This window comes from Vicugna pacos, chromosome 4, assembly GCF_048564905.1.
Source record: "Vicugna pacos chromosome 4, VicPac4, whole genome shotgun sequence".
NCBI lineage: Eukaryota > Metazoa > Chordata > Mammalia > Artiodactyla > Camelidae > Vicugna > Vicugna pacos.
In genome coordinates, this window is record NC_132990.1 from 70957571 (window position 1) to 70970211 (window position 12641).

General features: G+C 35.3%; 1 protein-coding gene and 1 non-coding gene across 5 annotated transcripts in view; one reads left to right on the forward strand and one right to left on the reverse strand.

The window, feature by feature from the left end:
* Positions 1-12641, forward strand: part of GAPVD1 (GTPase activating protein and VPS9 domains 1) — a 61358-nt gene that overhangs the window by 16810 nt on the left and 31907 nt on the right. For all 4 annotated transcript variants that reach the window (XM_072960121.1, XM_072960123.1, XM_072960122.1 and 1 more), the window contains exons 2-7: positions 2614-2831; positions 3624-4467; positions 6011-6097; positions 6934-7068; positions 7214-7403; positions 10307-10467. In XM_072960121.1, coding sequence (XP_072816222.1) covers positions 2647-2831; positions 3624-4467; positions 6011-6097; positions 6934-7068; positions 7214-7403; positions 10307-10467 — 1602 coding nt within the window. In that variant the 5' untranslated portion in view covers positions 2614-2646. The remainder of the gene's footprint in view (positions 1-2613; positions 2832-3623; positions 4468-6010; positions 6098-6933; positions 7069-7213; positions 7404-10306; positions 10468-12641) is intronic.
* Positions 5792-5863, reverse strand: TRNAT-GGU (transfer RNA threonine (anticodon GGU)). Its single transcript has one exon. It is a non-coding gene; the product is annotated as a tRNA-Thr (tRNA).

A 12641-nucleotide genomic window follows, 5' to 3' on the forward strand; every position in this document is an offset into this window, starting at 1 on the left:
CCAGCATGATGCCCATAACATTTAGGGGCAGCCATATGCCTGCATGTCTGCCTCATTCTACTAGATTAGAAAGTCCTTGAGGGCACATACTAGATTTCATCCTTTTTAATATCCCTAGTACCTAAAATGTTGCTCGTGCCAGGCACAAAATAAATGTAGATGTTGTGCCCACGTTTTATGGATTGAAAACCCCTCAAGGTTCAGAGAATAGGCATTATGTACCCAAGGTAGCAGAAGTAGTTAATGAGGCATATAGATCTTTAAGAGCCTATTTCACTACTGTTTTCATCAAGTGTAATACTTCTCATAATTATAACCACTTGTTCAGTGATTCTGTTCATAGTCTATGGATTTAGAGCCCCCTAGAGGATGTTAGAATTTCCACATGGATTTCTATGAAGTCCTATGTGTTTTCTGTACACTGAATTAATAAGATTATATATGGATATGTATGTATGCCACCAATTTTAAAAAAATGTACACAGATACTTTTGTGACTAACTTAATAGTGAATTATCTTGGTGAAGTAGACATACTTATGCTTTTGAGAGGAAAGCAATGTGAAGGTCTTCATACAGGAGATTTGGAATAATAGCTTTGCATAGTTTGCTAGGGAGTTGGTACAAGAAAAGGTACAAGAAAGTGTATTTTGAAAGCAGTTAAATTCAGGTAAGATGGTAATATCTGAAACTTTCCTAGTCATCAGTAGTAGTTCATTAAAATAGAAGAAAGTTTAAGAAAATTTTAAATCAAACTGAATTAAAAATTATTGAATCCATTTCTTTAGATAAGGTGTCTTTAAATATATTTCCTTCTGCTACCATAATGTTTAATTCTTTTTTTGTCTTAGCACCAAAAATGTCTGTTTCATATACATGAACATGTTTTCATTGGCTCTCTAAACATGTTGAGAGTTCTGCAGTCTAGGTTGTCACCCCTTCCAGAATCTGAATTTACTACAAATTGTGTTTAATCAATTCCAAATAAATCCATTAAGGTCACTTATGTATCTGATTGGCCAGGACAACTTTTTTCCCCTAGCTTTATTGAGGTATAATTGACATATAACATTGTGAAAGTTTAAGGCATATTATGATTTGATACACATATATTACAAAATGTTTACCACAGTAAGGTTAGTTAACATATCCTTTACCTCATGTAATTATCATTTTCTTATTATTATTGTGAGAACATTTAAAGCTTTATTCTCATAGCAACTTTCAAGTGTATAGTCATAATGTTTAATTCTTAATGAGAAATATTTTTCTAACTTAATGACTGCTGTTTGGACACATCTATTCTGCTGTCTGGGCCACAAGCACTTCTATTGCTGATATCAAACATCTGTAGCCTGGCAGGCATTCTAGCTTCAAGGGTATAGCTTAAATAATGATGCTTTAAAATGTGTGTGCTATTTATATCAGTTTCTTTAGCTACTAGATAAACAAGAATATCTAGTGATTTCATTCATTCCTTTGGCAAATGTGTATTCAGCTCCTGCTGTGAACCAGGCCCTCTCCTCAGCCTTGAAATTACAGCTGTGAGTGAACAAAACAGACAAGACTTGGCCATGGGGGCCCTTGCCTTTTAGAGGGGGAGCCATACTCTAAGCATGAGGAACACGCATGTAATATAATGCTGGGTAGGGATGAGTGCTCCTAAAAAAAGGCCAGAAGAGGGAATAGGAAGTGATATTTTCTGTTTTAGAATGAGTTGTCTTAGAAGGCCTTTCTAAGTAGACATTTGAACAGAGAGACTTGAATGAAGTAAAGGCAGTAGCCTTGCAAAGGTATCTGGAGGAATAGCCAGCCTCCCTGAGAGAGGGATCAGCAAATGCAGAGGCTCTGAGGAGGGGCATGCTTGATCTGTTCAAGCAAGGAGGTCAGTGTGTCTGGAGCTGTGTGAGCAAGAGTTAGGATGGTACCAGGTGAGGTTGGAGAAGTAGCCAGGGGTTGATGATGTACAACCTTAAGATTTCATCCTGAGTGTAAAATAAGCCTTTGGACAGTTTCTAGTAGGGGAACAAAATGAATAAAGTGACTTAAGTTTAAAGGATACTCTATGCTATGTGGAGAACAGACTCTAGTAAAACAAGAAAGGAAGCAGGGAGATCAGTTAGAAGTGGTGGTTAGAGACCTTTGAGTGAAAGATGGTGATGACGGTGGTGAGAAAGTCAAATTTGAGATACTCTGAAGAAAGGATCAACTGGCTGTGTTGATTGATTGCAGTGCAGAAGACAGTAGTCAAGGAGAGCCCAGTGTTAATAAATAGGCATGGACTTGAGGAATATATGCATGGTGTTCACAGTGGCTGCCTCTGAGTCCTGGCCTAAGAGCTTTTCTTTTTTTTGTTTTGCTTATGTGTATTTACCAGTTTTTCTATACTGAACCTGTAATGCTTCTATTATAAAAAAATATATATGTGTGTGTGTATGTATATATATAGGAATATGTATATATGCATGTGTGTGTATATATATATATTTTTTTAATTAGAGTTAACCATGATACTAAATGTAGCCTAATTCTTAATGTGTTCTCCTACCTCTTTTGATTTTTGGAAAACAATTTAAGTGACGTAAAATTTAATCTTTTTTATTTTTACTCTTAGTGATCAGCCTTTGTACCTTTTCCACATTTGAAGATGGTGAAACTAGATATTCATACTCTGGCCCATCACCTCAAGCAGGAACGCTTATATGTAAACTCGGAGAAACAGCTCATTCAGAGGCTCAATGCAGATGTACTTAAGACAGCTGAAAAGCTGTATCGTACAGCATGGATCGCTAAGCAACAGAGAATTAATTTGGATCGGCTTATCATAACCAGGTAAAGAAAAGGTTTTGAGGTCTTAAATTTTATGGACCTCCATAATTCTGCTTATAGCAGTTATATAATTGCTAACTGCAAATAAACAAATCTATTTCCAACAAAGTACATGGTTTAAGAAAGTTTAAATCAGCATCTCAATGGTGAATCTTTGCTTATTTTGTCTATTAACCTAAGCACTGTAGAGAATTATAACTTAAACATTAATATTTCATACCACATCAGTTAATTTTATATTTTGGTATTATATAACATTTTATTATTGTAGAGAGTATATTATCTTGTGTTCTACTTTTCTCCAAATATTAACATATACATTTTCGTGTCTTGCTGTTGTGTATCTACTTTACAGTTTTAGAAGCTTTGTTTTTCACTGTTAATACCTCATTGTTCTGTTGTTCCAAGAAGCAGTTTTTAACTCTAGAAATAGTGGTGCTGTGGTGTACTGTTGAGAAAAGAAGCCAGACATAGAAGAGTACATCTTGTATGATTCCTTATGTATAAAGTTCAAGAAGAGGCAGAACTAATCTTTGATGATAGAAATCAGAATAATGGTTACTTCTTGCTACTTTTCATTAAACCTGATTTAATGTAAGGAATTTGTCCTTTGTACTTTTTGGTTTTGACTTTCTTTACACATTCAGGTGCTGGTGATCTAAAAGATTTTAGCAGTTCCATGTGATCTCAGTGCTGGGGCTATAATCAACTCACATTTCCATGTTTCAGTATAGTATATGTGTTACATTATTACTGTTGTTAATTTTATTATTTTGCTTGTTTGCCCATTTTTAGTGCTGAAGCTTCCCCTGCTGAATGTTGCCAACATGCCAAGATTTTGGAGGATACACAGTTTGTTGATGGATATAAGCAATTGGGATTTCAGGAGACTGCTTATGGAGAGTTCTTGAGTCGATTAAGGGAAAATCCTCGTCTTATTGCCTCCTCTTTGGTTGCTGGAGAGAAACTTAATCAGGAGAACACACAAAGTGTTATTTACACAGTTTTTACCTCTCTCTATGGCAACTGCATTATGCAAGAAGATGAAAGCTACCTCCTTCAGGTTTTGAGATACTTGATTGAATTTGAACTTAAAGAAAGTGACAACCCCAGGCGACTTTTGAGGAGAGGAACTTGTGCCTTCAGCATCTTATTTAAACTTTTTTCTGAAGGACTGTTTTCTGCCAAACTTTTCCTCACAGCCACTTTACATGAGCCAATCATGCAGCTGCTTGTTGAAGATGAAGATCACCTGGAAACAGATCCAAACAAGCTAATTGAGAGGTTCTCCCCATCTCAACAGGAAAAACTCTTTGGAGAGAAAGGCTCAGATAGATTCAGGCAAAAGGTTCAAGAGATGGTGGATTCCAATGAAGCCAAGCTAGTGGCTTTGGTGAACAAATTTATTGGTTATCTCAAGCAGAACACATATTGTTTTCCACATAGTTTGAGGTGGATTGTGTCACAGATGTACAAAACTCTCTCCTGTGTAGATAGACTGGAAATTGGGGAGGTCAGGGCAATGTGTACTGACCTCCTGTTGGCCTGCTTCATTTGTCCTGCAGTTGTCAATCCAGAACAGTATGGAATAATTTCTGATGCTCCTATTAATGAGGTGGCAAGATTTAATCTGATGCAGGTATGCTCTTGCTGTTATTAATGTGGCATTCCGTTTAAAATCAGTTGATTGGGCACTAGGGGTAGAACAGAAAATATGACGACATTATTCATATATTCTTACCATTCCTTTTCCCCAAACCGTCCTAAATATTTGTTTCTTACATTTTGTGTTAGTTTTTAAACGAAGTCCTCACACACTTGATGAATGAATAGTTGATTATATTTTCTAGAACAGGCCCACCGTCCCTTTCCCATGATTTCAAAATCCAGAATGATTGGGAAAAAAACCAGAATCCAGAATGATTGAAAACTGAGAGTGTCTTTTATACTTCATTTGGTAGCAAAACCTAATCTGAACCAACATGAGGCTGTTTATAATTGTTAGTTATTCCATTTCATGTTAGTAAATACTCATGTTTTGCTGCAGGAATGCTAATGTCTCATTGTAGGACACCAACCTGAATACTAGACATATTACATGTATACAGTAACCAACCTTTTTGAAGTCTCCAAATTTTGAGATCTGAAACTCTTTTGGATCTAAGAGTTTCAGAAAGAGGATTTTTGAATCTATATTAGCACTTTTTCCCCTAATCATCTGAACTACTGAAATCATGTTATTATTTCTTAAGGGAATCCTTTTATCATATCAAATACTGTGAAGAAGAGACAGAGTTTATTTGGAATGGAATATATCTTATCTTTGGGTGACTTTGTTAATGATAAACTTTTTTCATGATCAGTTCTATCATGTTGGGGTGTTTAGAAACTAACTATATAGAAATCTCTGAAATAAAGTATTAAATTTTTTATCATCTGTGAAATACCACATTTATTCTTATGATAGTGTAGTTACAGTTTTATTTTTGTCATTCCAGTAGAGATTGAATCACATCTTTTCAAAATAAATAAAAAGAGGGATTGTCCTGGACATGAAGAAGATGATGCTGTATAATACTTTGAAGTGTCTTTAGAGAGAGTGGGTTAACAGTTCACTTTCAGCAGTAAGGAACAGGCTCTGTGAATTCATGTTTACTTTCAAAACAGCTTGTGTTCTGTAGGAATTGTTTGCTTTTAAATGTAGAAAGATAAGTTCTACCTTGAGTACTCTGAACTTCAGGGAAAAGTAATTTCTAAACACATGAAAAAATACAGTATCAGAAGCAAAGGTTGCCTGCCTCGTTTCCTAGTGTTAATAGGTGTTAAAGCCAAAGCAAAATTCTCTATGTAGTCTTAATAACTCAACTTAAATATAATAAAATATAGTAAAAGCTGATGTAGACAAGAAACACATTTTATTTGGGTTTTTTTTTTTTTAAGTTTTGCTCCCCTCTACCCCTTAACAGAGGCACTGGGGATTGAACTCAAGACCTCGTGCACACCAAGCACATGCTCTACCACTGAGCTATACCTCCCACCCCTGGAATCCTATTTTGTATGCCTGGTCAGATGGTGTGAATATTCTCATGAAACAGATTTTTTAATGGAATGGAAATGCTTTCTCAGGGAGGAATCTATATAAGTATCTACAGTGTGTCTTCTACCTCTGCTCTGGGTTGCAGGTTGGCCGCCTTTTGCAGCAGTTAGCAATGACTGGCTCTGAAGAGGGAGATCCCCGGACAAAGAGCAGCCTTGGAAAATTCGACAAAGTAAGAATGAATACTATGTCACGTGAAGTACTGTTTATAGAAAGTTCTGCTAAAGTATTAGTGAACCTAACTGTTTTCTTTATTAAATCTTGTCCCCAGTGATGTGTAAATTAAATATTCTTTTCAGTAACTCTTGGTCTGGCTGTAGAGGATACAATGTTGGATCAGCAGCATTTAGAGGATGATGTCATCAAAGATTACTGATTCTCATTATAGAGATGTTGAGGAGATGCCATTGTAATGAGAACTGAAGAGCTATTAAGATTATTTTATTTTTAAATATTGCTTTTTAAAAATTGTCAGTAAATCAAATCTGTGAGTGTATGAATCAGCAATAATTGTACACCTTTCATAAATTAACATGACATTGTTTAGTTGGTTTAACTAAAAATTTAGTTGATCATATTTTGAATAGGCTGTACATTCAACCTAGATTAAAATTTAAAGGATATATAGTGAAATTTTCTTTCAACGTGTGATCACTAACCCTCATTTCCTCCCCTAAAGTTTCTTGTTGTTGTCAGTATTTTGTGTCTTCATCAAGAAGGTTAAATGTATACAAGCACATTCCTAATACATTTTCCTAATTACAGGTGGTAGGATTGTGTGCACTGTTCTGCACCATGTTTGTTTCACATACCAGAATATCTTGCAGATTATTTTATATCAATTCATAGTTTAATTTTTTTTCATAGTTTAATTTTTTTAATGTTGAGTTTAAAATAATTTTCAAGAGGAAAAACTTTCTGCATGCTTGTCTACCATAATCAGAAATTTTGTTCCCTTATTTTAAAGAGGAAATGTTTCACTGTGATTTTTTCCCCCTATTTGAACAGAGTTGTGTTGCTGCTTTCCTTGATGTTGTGATTGGAGGCCGAGCAGTGGAGACCCCGCCAATGTCCTCCGTTAATCTTCTGGAAGGATTGAGTAGAACTGTGGTTTATATAACCTACAGTCAGCTTATTACTCTGGTAATGGCTTTATTCTTTAATAGGATTTCCTCAAAAGTCATTTATCTGAACATGGGCAGAGTCCTAGATGAGGACATTGTGTGAGAAATGTGTATTGTGTTTGAAAAATTGATTTCACAAGCTAATGGCCTTTTACTTTTGCCAGGTGAATTTTATGAAGAGTGTGATGTCTGGAGATCAACTGAGAGAAGATAGAATGGCTCTTGACAATTTATTGGCAAACCTACCCCAGGCGAAGCCAGGAAAAAGCAGCAGTTTGGAAATGACTCCCTACAATACTCCTCAGCTGTCTCCAGCAACCACGCCAGCAAATAAAAAGAATCGATTGCCTATCGGTAAAGAGAATTTCTTATATTGAGGCTTCCCTTAAATTTAATATTTATTAGTGTTTGTTATTGCTTTGTGTTTTGGAATATAGGTTTAAATAATTTGGTAAAGTCTCTTCGTTTTTCCTGATGGTAATTCAATTGTTGAAAATTGCACCAGATTAGTTGTTTTATCAGTAGGCTTTAGCTTTATCTAGACATAACTTTTCATAATTAATGGGAATCATGCCACTTGTATACTTTGTGTTTTTAGTGTCTCGGAAAATTTTGAAAATGTGATTTGTTATAAGTAGTCATCATTTGAATTACGTAGCCCTTGTTCTTTCCACAAAGTTCTAAATCATATAATAAAATAATTTTATTTTAGAAGTTTCTGTCAGTAAAGTTGAAAATATGTAGTTACTATTTTTCCATTATTATCACTAATAGTTTTCTAATGACTGAGTTAAGGTCTTGTTATTTTATAAAATTAAGCAAAAGTTTCATTTTATTTGGTCAAGTTCATTAAGAATTAGGAATTAAGCTTTCTTTCCTTAGTAAACATTTATTATCTACATATATTCACAAATTAATTGAGCATATACTATGTACCAGACACTTTCTAAATGTTGTTTCACATTTAATTCATGCAAAAAATCCACGTAAAGAGTAGGTATAATCACTGTCTGGCAGGCGAGGCACTGTGTTCAACACTGGTGATACAAAGACCTAAGGGGTCATGCCCTTACATTCAAGTTAGTTGCGGATAGTCTAGTAGGAGAGACCTTGGAAAAGACCAGCACCCTTCAGTGTACTGAGTGTCTAATGGAGATAGGCAAAGGGTGAGGGGAACACCTAACTTAACCATGTCGTGATGCTGTCAGGAGAAGATCCTGGGGCAAGTGAACCCTGTGCTTTCTCTTGAAGGATGAATGGAAGTTAGACAAAGTAAACAAGGCACGGAAGGAGCGTTTAGGCCAAGGGAGCAGAGGATTTTAGTGCCAAATTTTAAATGATAATGAGGAGCTCAGCGACAGTTAGCATGAATAGTAATTGTATTTTATGCATTTGGAAGAATGGGATTTCATTTTTAAACGCTTAAGAACTGATTTGTTAAGAACTGTCAACTTGTTAAAATTAATGTACCTTACATTTAACATAAAATGGAATAATATAATTAACAGAAATGTGGCATCATATTCTTTAAGACTTTAGCTTTCATCATCCCAAAATGTCAATTTTCAGAATTAAAAATAGAAAAAAAAAAGAAACTTGACACTCAGTGATCTTTAATATTACAGGCTATTTGCACCTTTTTTAACATGAAGAAATAAATGATTTTTGGTAAACCAGAGATTTTCTTCTTTTCCATGATTCACTCATGTACATTAGTTCTTTCATTTCTTGTCATCCAGAAGTGCCATTAAATATGGGTCTAATGGGAAGTAAATTTCAAATGTTTGCCCGGCATTATTCTGTATAATCATGTGACCAGGTCATTGAACTTCATTTTTTTAAAAAATGTGTCCATTATTCAGAGGGTTGATTTTCTTTTTGTTTAATGCTTTCGCAACCCAGGACAACAGTTAGCAGCCATCACTGCCTGGGATTCCTCAGCCACCAATCTTACTGCTCATATCACTCTAGTAACCCCATTTGGTGGGTAATAGGCTGTTCTTCCTTATATATCTTATATTTTAGAGATGGTTTATGAAATTGTGTTCCACGTGAATGTTGCTTTTGTTTTATGTAAATTGCTACATGAATTTTGATTACTTGCATTTTTATAAATTGTAAAGTTTGTCACCTAAGATTCATGTAGTTCATAAAATTGTATTTAAGTTTACAATTAAAGAGAAGACAGTGAGGGTCAGCAAAAATGTTAAGTGAACCTGTTTTAGACTTTTGGAAGTTGATGTACTTTGATTTTGAAAGTAAGAGTGGTTGATAAACACATCTACAGCATCCTGGAGAGAAAATGATTGTTTCTATTTCTGTCTTCAGATAGGTCTGCTTTCACTCAAACTGAAGTTGAAAGACTTGTTACTCTGGAGTGTTTTGCTTTATGTCTGTGCCTTTGATTATTTTGCACTGAAAGAGAATTTCTGTTTAATATTCTGGTTGTGTTGAATTTTATTGTCCTCGCAGAAGACTAATAGTCACAGAGAAGTTGTCACAAACTATCTAAATCTTTTAGTTTCCAAAAGTTCTTGTGAAATCCATAGGATGGAGTACTTTAGAAAAAGCTATTACTTATGTACTTATAGGTAGGGAAAAACACCCCCAAATAATTAGATCCTTATTGGTTTAGATTGTTCCCGTAAAGCAGAAAGGAAACTTATGTTCAAACACAGGGCATCTTCTCTTCTGCATCTTTGAAAGAGGTTAATACATTTCAGGAAAAGCAGTGTGTTTTCAAGAACTGATTCTGGTTTTGTCAACAGTTGCCTAATTAATGTATATAACTATGTGGCTGTCAGATCTCTATATGAAACTTTGTAATGCCTGTAGGTTTAGTTATTAGTATGAGAGACCTATGGCAATTAAATCATTGTGCAGGAGAAATAATTGAAGCTATCTTGAAAAGATAAGGAATAAGGTAGTGTTTTTCTTTTCACCCCCAAGTCTTAAATTGATTGGGATGTGTTTGCTGGCCTGCAGGTGTAGTCATCTGTGTGTCATTCCTTGTCAGATGAACATGGATCATTGTTTCTATTGATCAGTTTTGAAGAAGAATCTGTATTAGTCATTGATAGCACAGCGGGGAAGTTAAAGGGCTTTTTTTTCTTTCTCATATTCTCACCACTCTTTTTTTGTGTGTGTGCATGTGCAAATGTTCCACATTAATAGAAAATATATTTTTGTATTTAGTGTGCTATTTTCTTCATTTTGTCTTTTTTCTCTGAATTATCTCATTTGAAATTTTTTATTAGCAACTCGGAGCAGAAGCCGCACCAATATACTAATGGACTTACATATGGATCATGAAGGATCAGCTCAAGAAACCATCCAGGAGGTACAACCAGAAGAGGTGTTGGTCATTTCCTTAGGAACAGGTCCCCAGCTTACTCCAGGGATGATGTCAGAAAATGAGGTATGACTGTATTGTTACATTTTACTTATAGCTATTGATGTTAAGAAGTTTAGATTCGTTTCTTCTAAATAATGGTCACTTCTCTAAATCAGTATGCATTTAATAAATATATTTTATTATCTTCAATGGGTCTACTATGACACTCCATCAAATGCTGAATAAACTCCCTGTGAACAGTAATAGAAGTCCTTCACATTAATACACCCATGGTGCTGTAGTTGGTGACCAGATCCACACCAGAAGGAATTTTCCTAATAGTAGTAGAAGAGACAGGAAGCCAGGAAATTGTGGTATGGAAATTGGAGAGACTTTTCCAATGAACTATAGGAAATGTTTTATGTTTCTTTTCTTTTTAATCGTATACTCGTGGTATTCGTGCTTTAAAGAGCCAAACATTCTTTAGAAATAATTGCTGTTCTTTGGCTGGTTAAGAAGAAATGGAAGAGATAACTGAAAAGAAAACTAAGAAAGTAAAGTATTTTGAAGAAATAGTTGTGGGGATATGGGAATCAGTTTTAAGATAGTTCTAAACAGAAGAACTTAAGACAGAGGCCAAAGGAAAGAAATCTTGACTCTTTAAAGGTAGGAGCCTGGGGTTTGGGGGTGGGAGTTGAATATAGCTCAGTGGTAGAGCACATGCTGTAGCATGCATGAGGTTCTGGGTTTAATCCCTAGTACCTCCATTAAAAAAATTTTTTTTTAAAGACTTAAAAAAATAATGTAGGTAGGAGCCTCTTCTTATAGACTGTGACCTCTTGAGAAAGAAACAGCATCTTATCTTCAACAGTGACTGCTTATCATTGAAGAAAACCTATTCCTGGCCTGGGAAGAAGGAACCAGTTGTAATAGTAAAGTGATGATGGTGGTTGGTAAAGCAGCATGACTCATAGGAAAGAGGGCCATCAGACTCCAAAACTCTGTCCCTCCACACACACGCTCAAAACAAGTAAGCTGGCAAAAGCTGTCAGAATAATTAATGAAAACTTATAATAACCAGGGGAATGGTTAATAAGGGAAAAAACTGCCAAATTTCAGTTAGAGAGCTCTGGGGCATTTTACCTTACCCTGTTACTTCCCCCACCCCCAGCTCAGTGGCAGCCTTGGGGACAGCGGCCTGCATTCCTGTGCAGGGAGGTATCTTTTCTGTGGTATGATCCTTTCATTTTCCATTAATTCATACCACTCTCCAGGCCTTTAGATGGATTTTTCCTGAAGATCCACTGACATCACTCACTATGATAAGTTTATGGGTTCAAATTATCTTAAAAATGCAAAATGTGAAATTTTTATATCTTCATTTAATTTCAAGCGAATAGGGAAAATAATCTTTTTGAATGACTTTTTAAAGGCATCACATGAGTAAATATATAGAGCTGTTAGAAAACCTTTAATTTAGTTACTTAAATGCAGGGTCGGTTAAAACAGTCCCTAGAGGGTTTTTTGTTTGTTTATTTTGGTACTTTTTCTTTTTTTCTTTTTTAAACTTTTTTTTTTTTACAGTGGGAGGTATTTGGTTTTATTTATTTTTTAGAGGAGGTACTGGGAATTGAACCCAGGACCTCAGGCATGCTGAGCATGCACTGTACCACTTGAGCTATGTGCTCCTCTGTTACTTTTTCTTTTTAAGTGAGGTTACTGTTCTTCATATTCTAGCAGTCTAGGAACCCAGTGGCTGTGAGTTCAAGTTCCAGGTGTGCTTAAAACAAGCTGTGTGACTCAGCAAAGCACTCAGTTCTTCATTAGATTGGTGATAGACACACAGAGCTGAGTAATTAGGCTTGTGGGGAGTGAGAAGTAATTATGTTATTTGGAAGTCATCTCACAGATAGGAAACACTATAAAAAGGCAATCAACTCCAAGGTCAGTATGGCTTGAAAGTCATATTTCAGCTTCTGGTATGGACTTTTGTAGCTGTGTATATGGTAACCGAGTAGAGGTTCCAGCTAGACTGACTGATTCTGTCTAGAATTATTATTCTGTAAAAAATAGTTGCCTGTTTTCTTCCTGTTGAATTAGTTTATTATCTTTTGAAAAAAATGTTTGCAAGGTTACTGTCATCTTACTATGCTAGATGCTTTATATGCATCTTTTTATTTAATCCTCTACAACTCCATGGCATATATACTGTTCCTATCACCATTTTATAGACGTAGAAGGTGAGGCTTAGGGAGCTT